We start from the raw sequence: 24302 nt of genomic DNA on the forward strand, positions 1-24302 counted from the left end.
CCAAGAAAGAAACAAATACAGTTTTAATATTCACTTGTTTTATAACAATAGCTTAAATTATAACTTTATTAATTTCTTTCTAACATTGAAACTAGATCATGTACCCAAATTACTGAAGTTGGTAACTTCTGTTTCTGGAACAGTTGAAAAAAAGGTAGTTATTTGTTTCAAATAAAGAACCACTTTAAACCAGCAGTCCTTCATTTAAATCTTCAGTTACTTGTAGGTATAAAATCACATTCTGTTGTGCATTGTAATTAGATGTCAAAGAGAATTTTGAGGTCAGCCAGAGTGAGCTTAGCAAAGGTGTCCCCTTTGCCTGACAGCACCTGCTGAGCAAGAACTTTCTTCCTCCTCTGGAGCTGTAGGATCTTGTCTTCTACTGTTCCTTCACAGACAAACCTGATAAAAAAATGACAACCCAAAGCCACACCATTTCAACTGCTTGGAAATTTACTATAATGCTTACCTGTTTTCCCAAGACTTGTCTCACTTAAAAATTAACAGCCTACTGCATGACTGACAAAGTACACCTGTACACAGCAAACAGGTGCTCTCACTTCCAGATACTCTAACAATTGAAATAAGCAGTATCTGATGTACTTTAAGCCTCAGCTTTGGTCATCTGAAGCAGCAGTAATTGTGACAAAATCCTGCAATGATCGTTTTATAACTGCTAGCTGCTGCTATACTAAAAGCATTGTACACAAAGTAGTATTTTAGATTCCAGTTCCTTTGAATTTGCTGTGTAACATTTACTGCTTATGATTATAGATGCTTTTTCTAAAGGCCAACTTTGTCACTTTTTTGAAGTGCTCTATATTTGTTTATGTTACTGATATTAGAAAGATCCAGGCTTGGGGAGCACAGTGAAAACTCTCCACTCAGTAAGAGTAAAGAAATGGTTTGGTGCCTGAACTGGGGACATTCAGCTGCCACAGGCTGAAGAGCAATAAGCCACTGCTACCTATCAGGACAGCAACAAGCAGACAACTGCCACACAGAAACATTTTCATGTAGACCAAGGCCTTGTCTCATCAACTGAAGCTAGACAGTAAGTGGCAACAACCTCATTTGCTGCTAAAGAAAATCCTGACCTGTGTATCACAACATCCTTCTGCTGACCCACTCTGTAAATGCGGTCACACGCCTGATCCTCAAGAGCAGGATTCCTGCAAGGTAATAAAAAACAAACCCCAAAACAAATCCATCAACTTAAGGCCTTGTATTCAGGAATAACTGAAATATTTAAGTGTCTGTGCATGCCTAATGGAAGCTCCAGATTGTCTCATTTTCTTCTTGTGCAGGACTACAACTGCTCCCAGGTTACCTTCGGTTTCCTAGCTTGAGCATGAATGTTCACCCTGACTGTACTTCCCTTTGCCCTTGGTACAAGTGTGCTACAACTCCACACAAAGTCAGCTGCATGAATCACGCCACTGTTCCATGTAGCACAGTATTTCTGGCCAGTAGTTAGTAGGCAGAAAAAGCCAAGTAGCCAGTGGGGAAGGCCTTTGCTCAAGAATATTTACATCAGAAAAAGGTTGCCTTTGACACACAATTGCAAGCAATACTTGTTGGCGTAACTTCCACACTGTAGAAAAACCTCCATGCTGCTACTAATTTTGTACTGAGGCACGTTAGTTTGCCTCAGTTTGTAAGATGTCATGGACAACATTAATACAAAACATTGTGATCCTGAATTTGATGAGAGACAAGATAAATATTACAAGCTCCCACGCACTATGTTTGTAGCCCTGAAAACCCCCAAAACACTTTTCCACAACTAATCATCGAACGCTAGTGGTTGGAAGGGACCTCTGAAGCTTGAGTCCAGCCCTTCTGCCAGAGGGCACTCCAGTTCACAAAGAAATGGAGTGCCCAGAACTAGACACAGTACTCCAGGTGAGGCCTCACCAGCAGAGTAGAGGGGGAGATGAACCCCCCTCATCCTACTGGCCACACTCCTCTTAATGCATCTGAGAATGCCATTGGATTTCTTGTCCACAGGGGTACACTGCTGGCTCATGGTCATCCCGTTGCCCATCAGGACTCCTAGGTCCTTTGCCTCAGAGCTGCTCTCCAGCAGATCAGCTCCCAGTATGTACTGCTACATGGGGTTGTTCTTCCCCAGATGATCACTAGGCTTTACTTTCAGCTAAACATTCCCCTCCTGACTCAGCGGTATCAGAAACCGTACATGTGGCAAGAAAGCAAGCATCATTCCCCCCATCTTCCAGGATGGAACTTTCATTTCTCTTTACCAGTGCATGTCAAGAAGAAAGAGGTGGTTTCCTCCAGTCAAGTTCAGACCAACACCTCCAGCCAGCAATGAGACCAGCATTACCTTCAAAGAAAAAGAGTTACATTAAGGAGCTTGTTTCCAGAAGATCAGTGCTTCATATACCTGACATATTAATTTGAATCAAAGGATCTCTTTGTTACATATATGTATTACATGTCTGTATTTATTACGTATTTGGGAGCTTGACAGATGTTACTCAATGAGACACAGAAGCCTGGATGTAGAAGTTATGGCTCTGAGAGGCCAGCCTATCCTATCATTTCATATCTATTATCCTGATACATTTCTTTAGAGACCAGAGAAAGGAGTAAGAAGGTCAGACTCTCCATGTCCCACTCAAATGACAGCCTGTTGCCAACAGTGGGACCAATCAGCACTATCTCTCAAATTAACAATAATAATAAAATGCTGGCAACTGGACTGAAATGACCTGCTGCTCCTTTCACTTTGTTTCCAAATAACTTAGCATTTAGAAGCAGATGACCAGCTGTGGAGAAATGGGGAGCACAGCAGATAATTTGGACAAGGTGCCTTGTACACCAGGAAAATAATTAAGGTCAGAGACACTTGCTAGATATATATTAATTACTCAGTTTCATGGAATGGTACCTTAAAACCCTCGTCTTAAGGGGTCAGCTGTTCACATAGCTGGCAAAAGTCTTCCTTTGTTTAAATAAAAAGCTATAAGAAGAAATACTTATTTTGCAGACAGCAGCTTGTTCAAGAAATTTAAAGAGAACAAGCTAATGCACCATATCCTCCTCTTTCAGACAGATCCATCCTCACAGGAAGACAGCTTGTCCTGCCTCAATCATAGGAACATCAGAGCCCAGAGGAAAGCATAATAAGTATGAACAATTAATTTGGATTCAGATGTCTTTATAAAAACGTGGCAAGCTTTCTTTCCTTGACCAAAATTCCACGCTGGAAGTTATTTTCAACAACTAGTTCATAAGTATTTAAATACACACAACCACACACCCCTTCACCTCCCCTTAGTCCCCCAACAACTAAAAAGTGAAAGAAATCACGAGGTCACTTCACTTTGCATGTGTGCAAAATCCATTTCTCTTGTGCCAAACCCAATCTTCCTATCTTTATACTGGGGCGAGATATGCTTTTGCCAACTTCAGCCTCATTCAGGTTCAGCTGTCATCCTCTCAAAAAGATTAGTCTGGTTAAAAGTATCTGATATATTGAAAAACAGCAGTAAAGTCTTACAGGCTCCTTGGCAAGCAGGTGACAGACAGAAAGAAACATCTTCCAATGCAGAAGCATGAGCTGGAAATGCCCAACATGCTTTTCGTATTATTCTTCTGTGACAAACTCCCATTTGAACACAAAGTCAGACATAGCTCATAGCAGTGCTCCTAACTGTTGTCCTGCACTAACTGCATACCTGAGGCCCTTTGGGATTGTTATTGAACTCTTCTACCACATCCATTCTTTGTTTAGGATTGACAGAGCCATCTACTGTCGCATACTTCAGCCCTAGACGCTGGAGGTGCACAGCCACAACTTTCAGCATACTCGTCCATTGAGAGACAACAACACTGGAAAGAGAGAACAGGGAGTTAGAACAAGTTCTCTGTGTGTACTGTAACAGTTATTGCAGTCTCACCCAAGAAGAGACAACGATTCAGGCACTCTTCCTCACTGCACCCTGGAGCCAAGTCCCTTTCCACTTTAGAAATAGTTTCAGCTGTAGGTGCAGTAGTAGAACCTGCTGTAGAAAGCTAATACCTAATAATCTTCAAACAAATTAAGCCCACAACTTTCACCTCTGTTTTTTGATTTTACATTGCCACCTACCAATCACAATTCTGAGCTTTTTCTGCAAAATGGACCAAGAACACCATACTCAGATTCCCCTAAGCCACTCACTCCCCACACCTCACCTTTCAGATTAAACATTTTGGGAGGCAATCACTTGTTCGGTAACTTTTTGGTAGAAAACAAAACCAATGTTGAGGTCTCATTTCTTACAGTGGGAATGCTTTTGAAAAAGACTGGTAAAAAGCTGTCTACATATGGTGCAACTCTGGAGTTGCTCAAGAACAGGACTTCCCTTCTAATCTACTCCCAGCACAGCTACACACCTTTAACTACTTTGCAGACACACACCTCTGAGTGCATTCTGCATAGTTTAGCAAAAACAAGCAGAAAATCCTGTAACAGTGCAGTGTGGTGGAGGGCAAAGACACAGATCTTGCCTAGTGAGAGCCACAGGACTTGAGTGGCACTTAAGTCCTCTGATCAGTGTATTTCTTTATCTCAAAAAGGTACACTGCTGCATTTCCTCACTTTTTTGTGGGGGAGAGGGGGGTGGTGTTTGCAGAGCAGAGCACAGGTACTTCTCAGCACAATCAAATTTCTACCAAGTTCTGCGTTTGGAGAAGACTCCTCTTAGGCCTCAAGGCCTGAGATTCCTCACACATTCACCTATATTTACAATTTACTTCTTAAACTACTCTCTTTTTTATCAGAAGTATTTCCTCACAATCAGCTACCCAATACTGCAGCACTGCAACTATGTTACCATATGAGAAGATTTGTATTCATTTGGCTTATATTACTTCTCCTGCTGTCAAGAAGTCTCTTGACATTCTCAAGCACTATGACTGAAGAAAAAGACATGTCCACTAACCTCTTCTGGCATTCTGAGTGCCTCTGAATAGCTTTCAGTTCAGACAAGAGGTGAGCTATCTGCAAGACAAAATATCCCAACAAATTTAGTCTTCATACTATCATAACTCAGCTGATGCTTGGATATTCTTCCCTAGAATAGGAAGTGATTGAAAGAAACTCTTCAACTGGAATTTCCTCTGTGCTTAGACTGTCAAGATACTTTAGTAACAATTATTAAGAATGCTTCCACCATGGAAAACAAAGAAAAAAAAATCAAACCATACAAACATGGTTTTTAGATTCCAGTCTTCCTATAAGCAGCTTTTATTGCCACCTCTCCTGCTGCTGCCCTCAGTTTTCCTAGCTCTTACACAATCATCATGCCCTCCTATGCATCTTTTCTAAACTTTTGTGAATCCAATGCTCAAGATTTTCACTGACAGTTTATCAGCAGTCAGATTCTCACTTCATTAGACTATATTCTCAGCTTTATTAGACGTCTCCATCAACAACTGGTGAATTGAAGTCTTTCCCAAGGGGGTTCACCAGACTATCAATAAAATCACCTGATTTTATCTGAATTGCCAACTTAGCCTAGTCAGCAGTTATCAAGGTGTGACAATTCGTTAACAAATTAAAAGGCAAAGTGCTGAAATGTAAGCATCTCAAGGAAGGTCAGAAAACCACAACCTGAGTACCTTGGTGCTCTCCCTGGTGATTTCAAAAAGATCTGTTTTAAAAGCTGTGCCATTGAGGTAAACTGTTGACTTGGAGTCAGAAGCCTGGAGCTCAGACAGGGTCAAAGCACTAAGCTGTTCCTCAACAGAGAGGGAAAGGCCTTCACTGTTCAAGTTAACTTGGTCCAGAGCCTGCAAGTAAGCAATAAGATAACACAGTCAAACATCAGATCAAATTGAGTACTGACCCGCGTTCTGCACAATGTCTGCTGAGGACAGTGGGTTTGAAGGAAACTATGTTATGCAAGATGACAGAACAGTGAAGAAATACTCCTGGGTCAGATCAACATTTCTTTTGGCCCATTCTTTTGCCCCAAGAAGGGGCAGTTGTAGGGAAATCATGCAAACTCAGACATTTTCTGTGGTTCAGTCTCATTAAATTCCTCCTCCCCAGCATTTAGCAATTGCAGGATTAAAGATGTTAGAAGATATATCTTGTGTTCCATTAGTATCTGAAGCTGCTTTATATGACAGAGCAAAGAACTTCTGAAAGATTTGTCTACTTCATGCAGGGCAGCTTCAGTCAAGACACAAAGCTCTCCAATACATAAGCCTTTGAAACAGGCTAGAGTGGATTTGTGCACTTTTCAAGGCCAGGTTAAGATCAAGATTTGACATTTAAATAACCTTTGTTAAAAATGTGAATAAAGGTATTTTCAGAGACACAGCTGGCCACATTGGTCAGGCTAGGGAACTTTTCACTTTGAAGTGTGACCATCTTGAAACCTCTTGGAATATAAAACACACACTCCTAGAAAGGGATCAAATTCATACACCTCCAGCTAAGAGATGCAAGGGTGTTACAAAGTCTGCTGACTTATATAAACACTTTAAAAAGCCTCCACAAAAAAACCCCACACTACTACAAGCCAAGGCAGTTACCACTTTCAGCAAGGAGAGATGGCAGCAGCACTGACGGAGCCTCAACAGGATGGACAAGACATGAACGGTACTTGAGACCTGGGAGGCACTTTGGGAACTTGCTATAAATTCCTTTTGACTGATCCCAAACTCTTGTGCAACTGCCAAGGAAGGAAGACAAAACAATCAAGAACTCTTGGAGGCATCTCCAAGCACCTCTCAGTTTCATCAGTAAGAGACAGGAACCAATAGGGAAGCAAATACCTAACTTACTATAGGAAACCATCAAAACCCACTTTAAGAAAAACCCAATCCAGACAACAACCACAACTGAGGAGTACCACACCTTACAGTAACACTGACATCTCTTCTGCAAGCAATTAGACCTCTATTTCAGAAAGGAATTTTAGACCCAAGGAGGTTAATAGATTTGCCCAGAGCAACAACAGTAGGAATAGACTTTTGGAATGCCATAGCACGATTCTTCTTAACATTAGGGGATCGTTTCCCAGGTCTGCTTCCCCTCCTTAAGTGTGCACTTAAAAGTCACTTCTGCAAGTATTTTCAGGGGACCGTGTGCTCAAACCTTTCTCAAATGGGTTACCACAAGCATACTCTCTGCTTTCATTTTTATGCTCTTGTCTCTTTAGGTAGGATTGTAGTGTTGACCTGGAAAAACAAGAAAAAGACTGTGGGATTTACAGCTGGAGAAACTGCCAGAGGTGCTTAAGCTTAATGCCCAAGCTGATGATGCATTAAGGTATGGAAGATTTCATTAAACATTTCATCACAAAATTATCACAACACACCCCAGTTTTGTTTCATTTGAATATGATCCAAACCAGGATTCATTATGGAAAACATACGAGGAGGGAAGTCTACTTATTGGAACAAGAGCCACGGCTCAGTGACTAAGAGTCTTCATAACAGGACATCTTTAAATGTGTATTTTAAAGAACGAAGACTCTTTACAGCAAGAGTGTTGGAAGAGCTCCCAGAAGAAAACTACTTTCCACTGGCTTGTTTTACGTCCATCTGGAGAGGCCAGCATAGAAGCAAAGAAGATGAATACTCTCCTTTACAGGTCCTGGCACACAGAATTATAGAACTGTCGAGGTTGGAAGAGACCTTTGAGATCATCAAGTTTAAGTGGTTGCCTAGAGGATACAATCCCACCACTACTGCCAAATGATCATAACCTAAGAACTACTTTTGCAATTCCATGTCTTTGGAGTCTTGAAATCAATCAGATTAAGTGTAAGGCTAGAAGACAAGGCTCATTCATGGCACGAGCATATGGGACAACAGAAACTAGTTTCAACTATTACCAGAACAATCAATGTATTTTTGACAGGTAGTCAAAGAGGAAGAAATTAACAGGAATTTGCCCCAAAGCTCTTCTTATCTGAAGTGGATGCCTCTGTCTTTTTCCATATCAGTAAGAAACAAAGCCACAAAATGCCTCATATCCACATTTATACCTGGATCTTGCGAAGAGCACATTGTACACAGACTGCTCCTCTGCTGAAAGTTTTAACTGATGCAACTGTGTGCTGCGCTGGGGTAGAGGTACCTGAAGTGAAAATACACAAAGCCAGTCGTATATAATGCAAAAAACTTTTACAGCATCACGAACAATGAGCATTCCAAGATATAACACAGTATTCTGAATCTCAGAAGGTAGCTGTTTCTGCATTAGTTATTTGTATTAATGCAACTAGGATTCAACGTTGATAGTCACAGAATTCCAAGTAATCTGGTTAACACTCAAGATACAAATCTGTATTTCTAATCATCCTATCACAAAAGACAATAGCAGTTGTTAAGGACAGACTGCTGGAGAACTACTGTGGAGGGATTAACTTGTTGCACTGTAGAAGTAGCTTCACAGTTCCACATTCAGAATGAGACAGTACACCAACACAACATCTTTTAAAGGCTTACAGACACACCAAGGACCTAATGCTCAGTTTAAAAGACTATCTGTAAAGTAGAAATGCAGTGCAGAAAACCAGCACCACAGCATGCACCAGATCCACTGGACATGCAGTACCTTTGATTCTCAGAGATGTACGCTATCTCATGGACCTAGGCTAAGGTTTAACTTTCCACTAAGTGGACCTCTACTTGCATGTACTCAACTCTTGCTCAAGAGTGCAGCACACAAGAAAACCCATTCATTAACAAATTCATGCATGCACAGAACGGGCTGGTGCAAGCAAACTGGAATGATTGTCCAGTTGTGGAGGATGCAGTTCTTACCAAGCGCTTGCCAGATGAATCCAGCTGGTCCTTAGCTCTCCGTAATAAAAGGCTCTTGGTTAACAGGCTTAGCCTCTCTCCTCCTTTCTTTGTGTTGTTATCCACCTGGTACTTCCATACTTTGTACTCATCAAAAGGAGAGCAACGTAGAAACCTATGACAGAGGAGAAGACTTCATACCAAGGGAAAAGTTCTTCAATTACTTTTTAGTGATCAGAACCAAATTCCTTGCTATTCAAACCAAACCATTTCCAGATGCTGTCTAGGAGCAGTCAAACACTTCTAGTGTTACGGTGTTGGTAACTTGTTTGCTCAAAATCTTACCAACACTAAGAGCGTGAAAGCAAATGAAGGAGATCAAGATGCAGGGCACTTGACATCTGTTATTTCAGAATCCCATACCTCTTCCTTGAAAATGAATTAAAATTATCCAGAATTAATTTCAAGTGCAAGATGTCTTTGGTGCTCCAACATGCTACATAATCTTTTCCCTTTCAGCAATGAGAGGCAAAGAATTTAACCTATCATTTGTTTAGGGAAGCTGAAGTTTTCACATTTTCCTTCAATGCCCCTGTAGCACAATACTCTTTAATAAGGTGCTCCTAGACTGCTCTGGTAGGAACAAGGATTATTGCACAAAACTTCTGTTCATTAAAATTGGGTTTGTGGAAAACTAGCTTGGAGTCTGCCCAGGGCAGTGGTGGAGTCACCACCTCTGGAGGTATTCAAGCTGCATGTGCACCTGTTGCTAAGGGACATGGTTTAGTGGTGAGCCTTCAGTACTGGGTCAAAACTTGGACTAGATGATCTTTGAGGTCTCCTCCAATCAGATATATTCTGTGGTATCTTCAGTAGATGTCCTCTGTAACTGTTCTGCTTCCACATGCAGCAGTATCGACATGGACAGCCCTTTGCAATGCCTCATCCACAGTCTTTGCAATCCAGGGTCTGAAGTGTTAATGTAGCTGGTCTCACTACCCCACATACCTTAGGAACACTCAAGCTTAGAAACAGCTTCAGTACTTATCATGGAAGATTTACTGAACTTAGAGCCCCATCCATGTGTTCATGTGCAGCCAGCTCACCTTAGGAGAGAGTACATGTCCAATAAGTCGTTCTGAATTGGTGTCCCAGTGACAGCCCATCTGGCACTGGCTCTCAGTTTGCACACAGCTATAGAGGTCTGAACCTTTGGGTTTTTAATATTGTGAGCTTCATCCAATATAATTCGAGCCCAAGCTACCTTGAGCAGAGGGGAACAGGGAGATGACCCACTCTGAAAGAAGAAGCAGAGTAATAACCTTGAGACTGTTGAATCTTAAGCAGAGTAAGAATCTCCAAGGTATAATTCAGAGTAATAAACCTGCCAGACTCTATACAGAGCTTCAGGCAAAGTTTTTTCTCAGTAAAAAAGCCTCTTCCTGATGCTAGGTTGCAGTAATCTGAGCTCTTGCTGTCATGTAAGAGATGCTCTCAAAGAATTATCTCCAAAGCTTCCATAAAGTTTTGTAACAGGCATTTCACATGAGTAAAATTTTTCCAGGCTGGGGGCTAAAAACCACATGTAATTCATCTTTCTACAGTTTAGTAGATCTCTCCTCAAAATTTCAGGAAATTCAAAGGCCTGTTTAGGAGCTACACCTAGATCTGTACACAGACGTTAGACAATATCCACTATCAGGATACTGCGTAGCCAAGGTCAGTTAGCATTGAGCAACCACTTCAATCTTTTCATAGCCTAGCAATTATGCTGCTGTTTTTTTGAGAGCACAGCATGTCAGCTGCCTCAGTCCAGACTGAGCCTCAGCCAGAGCACAACAGTTTCAAGTGATTGTAGCACTGCAAGCAGTACAGAACACAACTCAGGATATTCTAGTGTTCCTTCACAGTTCCAGCTCGAAAGGAGAAGAGATCCACCACTATGCTGTTAAAACTACTTTTTAAGACGTTTTAGCAGTCCACTGGCCACATCTATAATACACTGTCATCAGTTCAAGGACAGGGAGTTTCTGGAGAGGACATAGGAAAGGTCTACAAAAATGATGAGGGGGCTAGAACATCTCTATTGTGAGGGAAGACTGACAGAACTGCATCTTCAGAGTCTGGAAAAGAGAAGACTAAGGAGGGAATCTCATCAGTGGTGATCAATACTTAAAGAGTTAGTGTCAGGCCAGGACCAGTCTTTTCTCAGTGATACCCAGTGACAGGACAAGGGGTAACAGACATAAACCTGAATGTAAGAAGTCTTATCTAAACATGAGGAGAAACTTTAATTTAAGGGTGACAGAGTACTGGAACAGGCTGCCCAGAGAAATGATGGAGTCTCATCTCTGGAGACATTCAAATCCTGCCTGGATGTGTTCCTTTGTGACCTTAGGTGCACCTGCCTTGGCACAAGGGTTGGACTCAAATCTCCAGAGGTCACTTCCAACCCCTACCATTCTGTCACACACTGATTCAGGAGCATGTTCTATATTACTACAGAACAGGTTTACTGTGAATATTTTTCCCCACTGTCTGGCTGCACTTCACAGCACTTTGTCTCATTGCTTTATTTCTGATGTGCAAATTCAGCAGCAAGCTTAAAGAAAAACATAAAATATAGACAGCCCACAGCTCACTTCAGCATACCTAAGGTGCTACTCAAATACATAACGGCTTGTAATGCCTCAGAAGAAAATGCTAAAGCAACCCCCATCAACAACATGGCTTCTCACCTCCACATCATAGTCCTCAGCAGGGACTTCCCCTTCCCCTTTGCTCGTGGGAACCTCCTTGCAGACAAGGCTGTAGGTTGTGACAACAACATCATATCCAGAGAGCCTGCATAAAAGAAAAGTAGTGATCAGAAGAACAAATGAGGAATTCATTTTTAAGAGAGACATAATGCGTGCTGAAGGTTCCAGAACATTGCACTTTTACAAGAGCTGAAATGCAGAGTTTTACAGAAAGCTGAGCTTCACAGCAGTCACACAGGAATGGACACATTGTCCCCATTATATGGATATTGAATGTAGACAAAGTAACCTCAAGGAGACAGTAAAAGCCAGTGGCATGGAATGCACACCATGCAAGACAAATGCTGCTTAAAATCTGGCACCTAGAAATACTCAGCATAGCCTAAATTGGTGTAGAAAACTTCCTGGTCTATACCTACAGCTTATTAAAAAAAAACACAACCACAAAGAACAAGCAAGGAAATGGCCAATGACAATCTCTGCAAGAGAGATGGTTTTGAGAATATGACACTTTTAAGATCAGCCTGTACCACAATTACCTAGCATGGGTACAGGCCATAAAGATGTTGCTACCTTGACAGCAGACATGAGCTTGGCCTTCTGTATCTCACATACTTCATTTTTCCTCATAGTTCTAAAGCCACTGAATTTTGACTCTGATGTAGTCAGCAGTGTGCACAGGTGGCCAAGAGAGCCAATGGCATCCTGGCCTGCATCAGGAACAGTGTGGCCAGTGGGACAAGGGAGGTTATTCTTCCCCTGTATTCAACACTGGTCAGGCCACACCTTGAGTGCTGTGTCCAGTTCTGGCCCTTCAATTCAAGAGAGATGTTGAGGTGCTGGAATGTGTCCATAGAAGGACGACAAAGCTGGTGAGAGGCCTGAGGCATAGCCCCGTGAGGAGAGGCTGAGGGAGCTGGGGTTGTTCGGCCTGGAGAAGAGGAGGCTCAGGGGTGATCTTATTACTGTCTACAACTACCTGAAGGGAGGTTGTAGCCAGGTAGGGGTTGGTCTCTTCTCCCAGACAACCAGCAACAGAACAAGGGGACACAGTCTCAAGTTGTGCCAGGGGAAATATAGACTGGATGTTAGGAGGAAGTTGTTGCCAGAGAGAGTGATTGGCATTGGAATGGGCTGCCCAGGGAGGTGGTGGAGGCACTGTCCCTGGAGGTGTTCAAGACTGGATGAGGCATTTAGTGCCATGGTCTAGTTGACTGGCTAGGGCTGGGTGCTAGGTTGGACTGGATGATCTTGGAGGTCTCTTCCAACCTGGTTGATTCTATGTACACAATCTCTTGCTAAGTAGTATTTTTTAGCCATATTTATGGTTTAGCACTTACACTTTTGCATGTTTATCTCTGTTTGGTCCATGGTACAAACAGACCCTCAGTCTGCCACTGCACACATGTCTGTCAATCTCTTTCTTCCAGTGATGGATTAAGGATGCAGGACAAATGATTAAGGTGCTGCAGGAAGGGACAACAGTGGAATCTGCAGGGGAACATCACAGACAAGTTTCAGTGCCTTCACATTAGATGACAAACAAACATTAAAGTTTTAGAAATTCACAACTACTAACAGGTCAATGTTTCCTTTGCGCACTGTTTGTGAAGCAGACATCTCTACATTGCATTTTTGGAGGCTGTTAGTTCTGGCTGGGAAAAACTCCACTTAAATGTTAACACATCACTTCAGCTTGGAGGAGACTGAGAGGTGACCTCATCAATGTTTATAAATATGTAAAGGTTGAGTGCCAGGAGGATGAAGTCAGGCTCTTCTCAGTGATGGCTGATGACAGGACAAGGGGCAATGGGTAGAAGCTGAAGCATAGGAAGTTTCATTTAAACATGAGGAGGAATTTTTTCACTGTGAGGGTGACAGAACACTGAAGAAGGGGGGAGAGGGGGCAATGAGAGAGGGAGTGACGAGCTACAGGGAGGTAATTAGTAACTAATTGAAGTCCTCATGAGAACTATGCATATATTTGTGTACGTAGCAAAAACTTTTTTTCACAACAGCAAATGTTGGCTTTAACTGGTTCAGGAAACTCATCTCTAAAAGATATAAATCTCAAAACAACACAAAGTAATGAGCTGCAAAATCCTATACATCTACTGGAAGAACAAATGCCTCTGATCAAGACAAAGGCTTTTCACGTGAGTGCAGTAAACTTTAAGCCCAATGGAGTTTTCCTGCAGAAGGGAAGTAAGCACAGAGAGTCTGTTGTTTTATGAGGCATTAATATGTAATGCTTGAGGCATTTCAAATGTTACTGCATGGTAGTGTATGTGCTGTAGGACAGAAAAAAAACATCTGTACCATATTTGGATAGCCATATTTCTGATGTATCATTTTTTTTCTCTGTCTTCAGCTGCTTCTGGGCCAGAATGAGAGCAATCATCGTCAGAGTCTTCCCCAGGCCCATGTCATCCGCTGGGAAAAAGACAGAGATGATGTCACAACCTGCAGAAATGAGCCACTCTAGCTCAGATCTACACTGATGTAAATATTGCAGTAGTAACTACCAGGAAATAACAACACCCACATGACCATTTCAGGCCATGAAATAGTAATGGGTTAACAGCTGTAACTGATCAAAAGGGCACAGAAAAGCAAGGCCCTTCAACATCTCTCCCAAACAACTAGTTATTCATTTGCAAGTAGGTTATGTGCCAAATTGTTGCTGCCATAAGTGTTCCCTTCGAGGTGCTTTGGTGTTCTATTGCTTACCCAGAACTCCTCCATGTGGCCTCTGATTCTCTCTCCAGAGCAGCCATGCAAGTGCTTGCTTTTGGTGCAGCAGCAGTGGAACCTGAGAGGGTGAGACAGAGGATCTGAAGGAAATACCCAGCAAAGGTAAGACTCTCCTCTCTCGTGTACCAAATTATCCAGTTGAACCAGCCTACTAAAGTTCATACGTTCACAGAATGATTTGGGTTGGAAGGGATCTTAAAGATCAGATACTTCAAATCCCTCTGTCATGGGCAGAGTCATCTCCCTCCAGAGTAGCTTTCTCAAAGCCTCATTCAGCCTGGCTGAACACCTCCCTGGGCAACCTGTTACAGTGTCTCACCACCCTTACTGTAAAACATTTCTTTCTAATATCCAGTCCAAATCTACCCTCCTCAAGCTTCAATCCATTCCTTCTCATCTTGTCATTACACATCCTTGCATAAAGTCCCTCTCCAGCTTTTGTGTAGGCTCCCTTCAGCTACTGCAAGGCTGCTATAAGGTCTCCCCAGAGCCTTCTCCTCTCCAGGCTGAAGAGCCCCAACTCTAACAGCCTGTTCCCACAGGGCAGCTGCTCCAACCCTCTGACTGTCTTTGTTTTCTCCTCTGGACCTGTTCAAGCAGTTCCATGTCCTTCTTGTGCCAGGGGACACCAGAGCTGGACACAGTACTGCAGGTAGTTTCTCACAAGAGCAGAGTGGCAGAATCACCTTCCTAATCCTGCTGTCACACTTCTTTTGATGCAGTCCAGGACATGCTTGCATTCTGGGCTGCAATTGACCATTGCTGGCCAAGTTTTTCATCAAGTAATACCCCAAAGTCCTCCTCCAATTTTACTACAAGGAGTTTGCCTTCCTATTATTTTCCTATATGGACATACATACTCAAAATAAGCAAATCCTGCAGAGAAGGTCAGCAGTAGAACACATCAGCATTGCACCTGTTTCATGCACAAACCAACTTAGCACCTCACAGCGCTCTGTGAACACATAAAGGTGGCATGGTTCAGATGGAAAACCCACTCAAGTAAGCCCTGCTCACAATAGACACTGCTGTCTTGGAAAGAGACTGAGAATGCTTCCCCATTTCTCAAGGCTCTTAAAAGATAGTATGAATGACTACACGTTATCATCATAGGATATTACATGGCTTTCCCCCTCGCTGAGAAGGTCCTGAGAGGATGTGACAAATGACACAACATGCATGCATGAACACATTGTCTTGTAGAGGCATGCACCTTCCAACATGTTGCACATAACCTTAGCTATGTGTTCTGCACCACCTGATATAGCTGCTCTTTGGCAGATCAGAACAGATGGCTCTGGAGTCTGTGGGGTTCTATGAACTTGGTGATCTGCAAATCTGTTTTCAATAGACTGTTTCTTATAGCTCAGTGGGAGACCAAAGTGGAAGAAAAGAACAATATTCTCTATTCCTCACTAGTCACCTGCCTCTGCTCTGACACTCATATACAAATGGTTGTGGGTTTGTTGCTTTTTCTGAGGCACTACTACTAAATATTCTGAAGCACTAAACATCAGGGCATCGAGTCAGTCATCAGCAAGTTTGCAGATGACAATAAGCTGGGGCCAGATGTGACTGGGTTGGAGGGCAGAAGGGCTCTGCAGCGGGACCTTGACCACCTGGACAGATGGGCAGAGTCCAATGGGATGGGGTTCAATAGCTCCAAGTGCAGGGTGCTGCACTTTGGCCACAACAACCCCATGCAGAGATACAGGCTGGGGTCGGAGTGGCTGGAGAGCAGCCAGACAGAGAGGGATCTGAGGGTGCTGATTGATACCCACCTGAACGTGAGCCAGCAGTGTGCCCAGGTGGCCAAGAGAGCCAGTGGCATCCTGGCCTGCATCAGGAATGGTGTGGTCAGCAGGAGCAGGGAGGTCATTCTTCCCCTGTACTCTGCACTGGTTAGACCACACCTTGAGTACTGTGTTCAGTTCTGGGCCCCCCAGTTTAGGAGGGACATTGAGATGCTTGAGCGTGTCCAGAGAAGGGCGACGAGGCTGGTCAGAGGACTTGAGCACAGCCCTACGAGGAGAGGCTGAGGGAGCTGGGATTGGTTAGCCTGGAGAAGAGAAGGCTCAGGAGTGACCTTATTGCTGTCTACAACTACCTGAAGGGTGGTTGTGGCCAGGAGGAGGTTGCTCTCTTCTCTCAGGTGGCCAGCACCAGAACAAGAGGACACAGCCTCAGGCTGTGCCAGGGGAAATTTAGGCTTGAGGTGAGGAGAAAGTTCTTCACTGAGAGAGTCATTGGACACTGGAATGGGCTGCCCAGGGAGGTGGTGGAGTCGCCGTCCCTGGGGCTGTTCAAGGCAGGATTGGACGTGGCACTTGGTGCCATGGTCTAGCCTTGAGCTCTGTGGTAAAGGGTTGGACTTGATGATCTGTGAGGTCTCTTCCAACCCTGATACTGTGATAAGTATTGACTATCTGAAGCAATTCTCATGGATGGAAAGCAACCCTTGCAGGAGGATGAAACCTGCAAAGTACTTCAAAGTTGAAAGGACAGGATGCTCTGAGGAATCACTGGAGACCAGTGACAAGTGGCATCCCTCAGGGTCAGTGTTGGGACCAGTGCTGCTTAACATCTTTGTCAGCGATATGGACAGAGGAACCGAGTGCACCAAGATGTGTGGCACAGTCAACTTGCTACAGGGCAAGGATGACATCCAGAGGGACCTGACAGGCTGGAGAGGTGGGCCCGGGCCAACCTTGTGAAATTCAACAAGGCCAAGTGTGTAAGGTCCTGCATCTGGGTTGGTGCAACCCCAAACACAAATCCAGGCTGAGTGGCGAATGGCTGGAGAGCAGCCCTGAGGAAAAGGACCTGGAGGTCTGGGTTGATGAAAAGCTCAACTTGATCCGGCAGTGTGCACGTGCAGCCCAGGCAGCAACCATGTCCTGGGCTGCAACAAGAGAAGCATGGCCAGCAGGGCAAGGGAGGGGATTCTCCCCCTTTACTCTGCTCTCCTGAGACACCATCTGGAGTACTGTGTGCAGTTCTGAAGCCCTGAACACAAGAAGGACATTGAACTGTTGCAGTGAGTCCAGAGAAGGGCCATGAAGATGATCAGAGGGCTGGGGCACCTCTGCTATGAGAACAGGCTATGAGTTGGGGCTCTTCAGCCTGGAGAAGAGAAGGCTACGAGAAGACCATACAGTCGCCTTCCAGTATCTGAAGGGAGCCTAGGGGAAGGCTGGGAAGGACTGTTTACAAGGTCTGCTAATGATAAGATGAGGAGTAATGGGTTTAAACTGGAAGAGGAAAGTTTAGATTAGATGTTAGGAATAAGTTCTTTACAGTGAGGGTGGTGAGACATTGGAACAGATTGCCCAGGGATGTTGTGGATGAACCTCTCTGGTTGCATGAACACCTCCCTGGAGGTGTTCAATGCTAGGCTGGATGAGGTCTTGAGCAACCTGTTCTAGTGGGAGGTGTCCCTGCCTGTGCCAAGGGGTTGGAACTAGATGATCTTTGAGGCCACTTCCAACCTAAATCATTCTATGATTCTATGATCACTGAAATGATAATATTTCATTGATCAGCATGACATCCTTCATCCTTGCCCACTCACCTTCAATCCAGGGGGATCTTCAGCTGCTGTCTGCTCAGTTGGACAAGATTCGAGGGATTTGTGAAGATGATTAACAGCCTCACTTATAGCATTGTGTACAGCCTTGATTCGGTCTTCTGTCATTCTTCCTCCATATAGGTTCTGCATACCAAAGTTCACTGGAAAGATACACAACACTAACTTTCAAGCAGATCACAGAATCTTAGAGTCAACCAGGTTAGAAGAGACCTCCAAGATCATCCAGTCCAACCTATCACCCATCCCTATCCAATCAACTAGACCATGGCACTAAGTGCCTCATCCAGGCTTTGCTTGAACACCTCCAGGGACAGGAACTCCACCACCTCCCTGCGCAGCCCATTCCAATGGCAAGTCACTCTCCCTGTGAAGAATTTCCTCCTAAGGTCCAGCCTAGACCTTCCCTGGCACAACTTGAGACTGTGTCAGATGGATCTCAGTACTTACAGATGCCTGGTGGGGTTCTATGCAGCTTAGACTAATGAAAAAAAGGTTTACTACTCTCATGTACATTGACACACTGAAGGATTATTTCAGAAAGTTCTCTCTAGTGCTCTCTTTAATAAATGAAGTCTTTCTTTACTTACTTCCAAAACTGTGGTTGTAATATTCACTGGAACCCAAAGTACCAGCAACAGAGAGTTGACAGTGTGAGCCTGGAGACGTCTTTGCTGTAGGATCCTGGAGTGGTAGTGGTGGAGTCAATTTTGTACCACCTGGCCTGCCAAATGGGTTAGGCAAAGATTCCTTGTGACAGATGTTGCTTGTGCTACTCTCCCCTTAAGAGGAAAAGAATTGCAGGTTGAAAAGGTTGCACAAGGGACCTCAGAGCATTTCATGCCAGGACAGAGAAGGACTTTGATTTTGTCCAACAGTCTGCATGCAAAGTACGAACAATTAGTTGTATCTATGTGACAAATAACGGCAGGGTAGGAGGTTAGCACAGCACCTGAGCTACTCATGTGCATGCTCTGATCCTGCTCCTATGTGACAGGCAATGCAGCTCAGCTCAGACCTCAGTGTGTGGTTTATATCAACACGAGGATTTTTGCACTTGAGATCACAATACAAATAAGAACAATTCTGCAAGTTCTTCCCAAAGGATTTATTCCTTTTGAAGACTATGTTTTGGTCACAAAAACTATCTAAATATCCAAGAACAAATGGGCCAAGAACAGTAAGCTTTTCTCTCCTTTATGGAAAGGTTTGTCTTGCTTAAAACCAGATATGGCATAAAACATTTGGAGTGCTTATTGTGTAATAGTTTGTGAATTACTGCTTCCTTGCTAGAGATCCTGTTTCCAGAGCTGTCAGACTGGATCTTGTCCTCACCACAATTGATGTTATGATTACAAAGTAACTCTCCTGTTGAGGTGATCATACAGGTAACAGCAACATGACTCTCTACCATAGGTGATTAATACTAGTTAATAGAATTAGGAAATCATTTTACAGGAATGGCACAGCAGATGATTTACGTGTACCTGGCAGCTGAAACTCTAAGACACAACAGCCAAAATAGGCATAAGCAGCCTGGTTCCATACAGCAAAAAGGAAGTTCACACTTCACTGCTAAGTTCTCAGTCACATAGACAAGGCTGGAAATAGAACTAGTAGCCCTGTTCATGAGAGGAAACACTTTCGGGCAACCACACTTCAGAGCCAATGTTTGAGTTGTTCATGCTCTCCCAGAAACATATGGTAGCAAATAACATTTGTCATCTTCAATCTCAACAGACAACTTTTACACTAAGCACATGTCCATCAGACAAGCTTTAACAGAGAGCACATACAATATGCAAGTTTATGCTATTTTTCCTCAGTATTAACAAGTACAGTAAGATAAACCGTTCTGCAAAGTTCTAGGGTGAAAAAAACCAAATCATAACAAATTACCCCCACCTTTTTCAGTTGTATCTGCTGTTGAAATGTTCAGAGCATCAAGTGCAGCTTCCAAATCCTGCACCTGCTTTAATAACCGTTCCCCTTTATCTGGCAGCATCTGTAGGTTCACTGTAGCCAATGTACTCTGTAAAAGAAAGAAAAAGAATTCAAAACCTGAGTGTGCTTACCGAGCTCTCTGCCAGTAGAGCTCAGGTTGGAAGTTTAAAAACATTCATGCCATAGCAATTCTGATACTGCTCTACGATTTCTAAAAGCCACTCATTGTGATTAAGTCTCCTAGAAGAAAACAAATTAAGCATTAGGGTACTTAACAAGAGATGGAAGGATGTAGGGCCTTCCCTTCTTTGAAGGATGAACAGGTAGACTTGGACAATCTTCACAGTTCTCAAGTACCTAACGTTCAGCCTACCTGCACATTTCTTTCCAAGACTGGTTTATTTTGAAGTTCTGTTTGGAACTCTAGGCAAACAGGGGGGTTATAATAAAAGAAAAATAAGGAACACAGCTACTAAGAATGGTTTAAAAAGCAAACGGGCAGGTAATTTATTTCATCTTACTGTAAATATTCAGGGTTAGATGATTCTCACTCCACAAGGCCAAGAGAGACCATCAGAAACACATAAATTATTTAAAAAGGTTCAGCTGGCTGTGCACTGCTCCATCTTACACAAATTACTGCATGAGTAAAAGACAGACACAACCTCAGGCAGGTCAAATCTGAACACCCTCAAATGAAGGTTGTATTACCTTAGGGGCAATTGTCTGATACATGACTTAAAACTTCTTCCTAGGCTGAACTCCTTCCCATGCCTCATCTTCCTAAACCATCTAAGTATTTTGAGGTCCTGATGTGATAGGATACCCTATTCTGGTGCCTGTCACAAATAAGGGAAGCCACACTCAACACAGAACAACAGAACAGTGTAATAGGTGAAATAAATTACCTTCTTCTGTTTCAGCTGGACTACAATATGGTTGTGAACAGCTTTAGGATCCTGGGGTCCTTGCATGTGACGCAATGGTGCAGCTCCTGGCAAAGGCATCCCCTGCATACTCTTCCCTGTTTTTTCTGAAGGAATCTCTCTTGATTGCAAACACTCATCTGAGTTCTTAGGTTGACTTTTACGTGAAGAGTAATCACTGTCAGAGACTTTATCAAGAGGCTGCCCCAACTCTGGTCCGATTTGTGTCACTGTCTTTGCTCCTCCATTCGGGGCAGCATGCTGCAATACCAACTGTGGTATTGCTGGGGAAACTGCATCTTCTTCAGACAGCAGTTTCTTTTCTCCAGTCTTCTGACAAGCATGTTCCTTCCCTCTGGTTTCTTTACCCCCGTAGCTCTTTAAACCTTTCTCTCCAAGCCGCTCCTCCTCCAGAGGCTTGCCACTTTTACTTTGCTTTCCAAATCCTTGTGTAAAGAATTTTGATCTTGCACCTGGCTCTTTTTCCCCATGTTCAGAAGGCTTCCTGAATACTCTGTCACTGTCATTGCATTTCTCTTCCTTCTGAAAGACTTTTTTCCCTTTGCAAGTCTCAGAATGACCAAGTATAGATTCTTCCACTGCGCCCTCCTTAAACTCTGCATCAGTCTTCACCATGGACTGCTTCCTTTCAGATTTCAGCCCTTCTAGAGGTTCTTGCTCTCTGGAGGGATCAGAGGTTGATTTCTTTTCTTTATAGGACACTAGTGCACTTTCTTTCTCTGCTTTTACTTCTTTTGCTTTACTTTCCTCTCCATCTCCTTGCTTGCTTTGTTTCCAGGATGGTGGTTCACAATTCTTGTCTATCACTTTGAATGGATTTCTTTGGCCACTGGGATTGAAGAGAGGTGCTATGTTGGGCTGGGATTTCAGGGTTTGTGACACATTGGTAGCTTTTGGATCCTGCAAAAAATATGAATAAATGCCAGTGTATAAACTATTAAAGCCTGCTAACTATACATACAAACTGATCTTCCCAAGCAAGATCTCGTTTCCTGCAAGCATCATCTTTCCTATCATGTTAACAGGATCAAGATAAATATTTTACAAGGAAAACAAAACTGCTGATATTCTACTTTCCATTCCAATGGGATTTTTTCAGGATCAAGTTCCCACTGCATCAACCTCAAGAGAAGACTGCCAGAAATCAAAATCAAGTTTCTTTCAAGACTAGAGGAACAGTGATTACTTGACACAAATCTGGATTAAAAGAAGTCTCATCTGGATTACAGCAGGCCAATAGCTTTTCATTTAGAAAATACAAACAGCTCCACTAGGTAGCCACAGAGGTGATTACAGTTGAAAGAATTAAAAGTCATGCTAGAATAAGTTAATACTTATTATACTAGTACAAATGAAACATTCATACCTGCCATGGGACACTTCCACACCACTTCTTCCCATCCGCTTTACTCTTAAGACATCGGTAGAACAACCTACCAAAGAATAAAACAAGACTTGGAGTCAGTAAAGGAATCATAGAATCAACCAGGTTGGAAGAGACCTCCAAGATCATCCAGTCCAACCTAGCACCCAGCCCTAGCCAGTCAACTAGACCATGGCACTAAATGCCTCAGCCAGGCTTTTCTTCAACCCCCAGGGACGGTGCCTCCACCACCTCCCTGGGCAGCCCATTCCAATGCCAATCACTCTCTCTGGGAAGAACTTCCTCCTAACATCCAGCCTATACTTCCCTTGGCACAACTTGAGACTGTGTCCCCTCATTCTGTTGCTGGCTGTCTGGGAGAAGAGCCCAACCCCCACCTGGCTACAGCTCTCTTTAAACTTAGTTTGCAGGGACAAGTTTTTTCACGTGTACTTTACATCCAGATTTACACATACTAAAAGGCCATGAACACTGGCAATATAGCCTTTACAAAAGCATTGTTCTCTGGATAAAGATTCCTAGTATTTTGGGCTGCTTTTTGGTTCTTGAGTCAACAAGAGTATTTTAACTATAAAAAACAGTAACTACTCAGGCAAAAATACTGTTTATCCTCAAAGCCTCAGAAGCATTCTATGATTTCAAGGTGTAAGGGAACAGCTATTATTTTAGTTACTAGTATAACTAGGCCACCTCACCTTTAAAGCACCACGGGAACAGAAAGAACTTTGGATGTGATTTTTAATTTAAACTGGCAGCCAAGGAGGACTGCTGCAACAAGGGTATCAAAATTAAAACAAGTGAATTCAATGCAACCGTCATGAGTCTTGGATGTTCAATTATCTTAAAAATAAACATGATTTGATGGTATAAATCTAACAGCTAATAAAAAGAGCAACCATTCTGAAACTTGCTAAGTGAAGACCTCAAGGCTGGAAGAGCTTTTTAGTTCTGGAAGGAAACTGCAAGTCAGCTGCCACCAGACAGTTCCAAATTGAAGCCTGAGGAGGGTAAATTTAGACAGAAATTCTTTACAATAAGGGGGGTGAGACATTAGAACAGGCTGCCCAGGGAAGCTGAGGATATCCCCTCCTTCGAGGTGTTTAAGGTCAGGTTAGATGAGGCCTTGAGCAACCTGGTCTAGTGGAAGGTGTTCACAACAATGCCAGGCAGGTTAGAACAAGATGATCTTTAAGGTCCCTTCCAACCCAAACTATTTTATGAATCTGTGAAATATTCAAACCTAAACATCCGAGCTTTTTTTTTTTCCACTTGGAGGAACTTACTGGTATTCATCTCTGTCTTGGTGCTGAACAAGGACTTGTAACTCCACCACGCATCCCTCATGAATCAGGCAGTAAGAAGCAGGAACACTGAAAACAGGAAAGGAGAAAGCATGAAAACGACAACACAGGCTGCTCGATGAACAGCAAAAAACATGACTTGTGACAAGCTACTGAGACAATCTTCGCCAAGACTACACATCTAAGAAAGCAAAAGCATGCGACGTCTGGCCTAGCATTGGAGTTCTTTCAGAAGAGTAGTGGGTGTGACTCTTCTCCTCAGAGCTGCAGGAGGCCCTCCGACCCCACAGCCCTGAACCTACGGCGCCGGTAGGACGAAGTCACAGACCGCCGGACCCTGAGCTCTGCACACGTAGAAGCTTTTTCCCTGGTTTGGGCCATCGCGGACACCCGTCTTCAGGAGGCAGAGGGACCCTGAATGGCAGAAAAGAGAGCGAGGAGTCAGGCCAGGCGCAGGAAGGAGACCGGGGCCGGCGCGCCAAACCGGCCAGCGGCTCACCCCTCACCGTGTTTGCTGCAGGGCACAGCCTCCATTGCTCTGCAGCAGCGGCCACGACCACCTTTGAAAGTGGCCAATCCTGCTCAGCTCAAGGGCTCGCCCAATCACAGCGGGGCAAGAGGGCGGTGGAGCCAATCAGTGCTGGTCTGCGAATGCCCAGCTCCCGCCCCCAGCTCCGCGCGGTTGATTCTCGAGCGCTTGGAGAAAGGGCGGGAAGAGCAAGGAGCGCTGCCATTGGCTGGCGGCCGCCGAGGGGGACGAGGCCATGGCGAAGGGGGGGCGTGGCCTCCTTCACGGCCCATCCGCTGCGGTGCCCGGTCCGGACGCACAGCGGCACCCTCCGCTGTCAGCTCCGC

General features: G+C 43.8%; 1 protein-coding gene across 1 annotated transcript; it reads right to left on the reverse strand.

Moving 5' to 3' along the window:
- Nucleotides 1–5: 5 nt before the first annotated feature.
- Nucleotides 6–24012, reverse strand: TTF2 (transcription termination factor 2). The gene is made up of 23 exons (XM_064143217.1): nucleotides 23954–24012; nucleotides 23750–23861; nucleotides 23430–23516; nucleotides 22129–22195; nucleotides 20724–21662; nucleotides 19777–19903; nucleotides 18462–18653; nucleotides 17857–18014; nucleotides 14262–14343; nucleotides 13851–13964; nucleotides 12872–13022; nucleotides 11511–11616; nucleotides 9879–10069; nucleotides 8794–8947; nucleotides 8013–8104; nucleotides 7118–7200; nucleotides 6553–6692; nucleotides 5632–5802; nucleotides 4953–5011; nucleotides 3705–3858; nucleotides 2265–2347; nucleotides 1098–1172; nucleotides 6–402 (listed from the first exon to the last, which is right to left on the reverse strand). Exons 1-23 carry the CDS (start codon nucleotides 23979–23981, stop codon nucleotides 258–260), a joined length of 3510 nt encoding a protein of 1169 aa, XP_063999287.1. The 5' UTR covers nucleotides 23982–24012; the 3' UTR covers nucleotides 6–257.
- Nucleotides 24013–24302: the final 290 nt, after the last annotated feature.

The sequence above is a fragment of the Pogoniulus pusillus genome, chromosome 5 (genome assembly GCF_015220805.1).
Source record: "Pogoniulus pusillus isolate bPogPus1 chromosome 5, bPogPus1.pri, whole genome shotgun sequence".
Taxonomy (NCBI): domain Eukaryota; kingdom Metazoa; phylum Chordata; class Aves; order Piciformes; family Lybiidae; genus Pogoniulus; species Pogoniulus pusillus.

Coding starts and splice junctions, on each gene's coding strand:
- TTF2 (XM_064143217.1), bottom strand. CDS start 23,981: ATGGAGGCTGTGCCCTGCAGCAAACACG. Junction 13,023..13,850: donor AATATGGCTATCCAAATATG/GTACAGATGTTT, acceptor GTTCCCCTGCAG/ATTCCACTGTTGTCCCTTCC. Junction 1,173..2,264: donor TTTCTTCTTGACATGCACTG/GTAAAGAGAAAT, acceptor ATTACCTTGCAG/GAATCCTGCTCTTGAGGATC.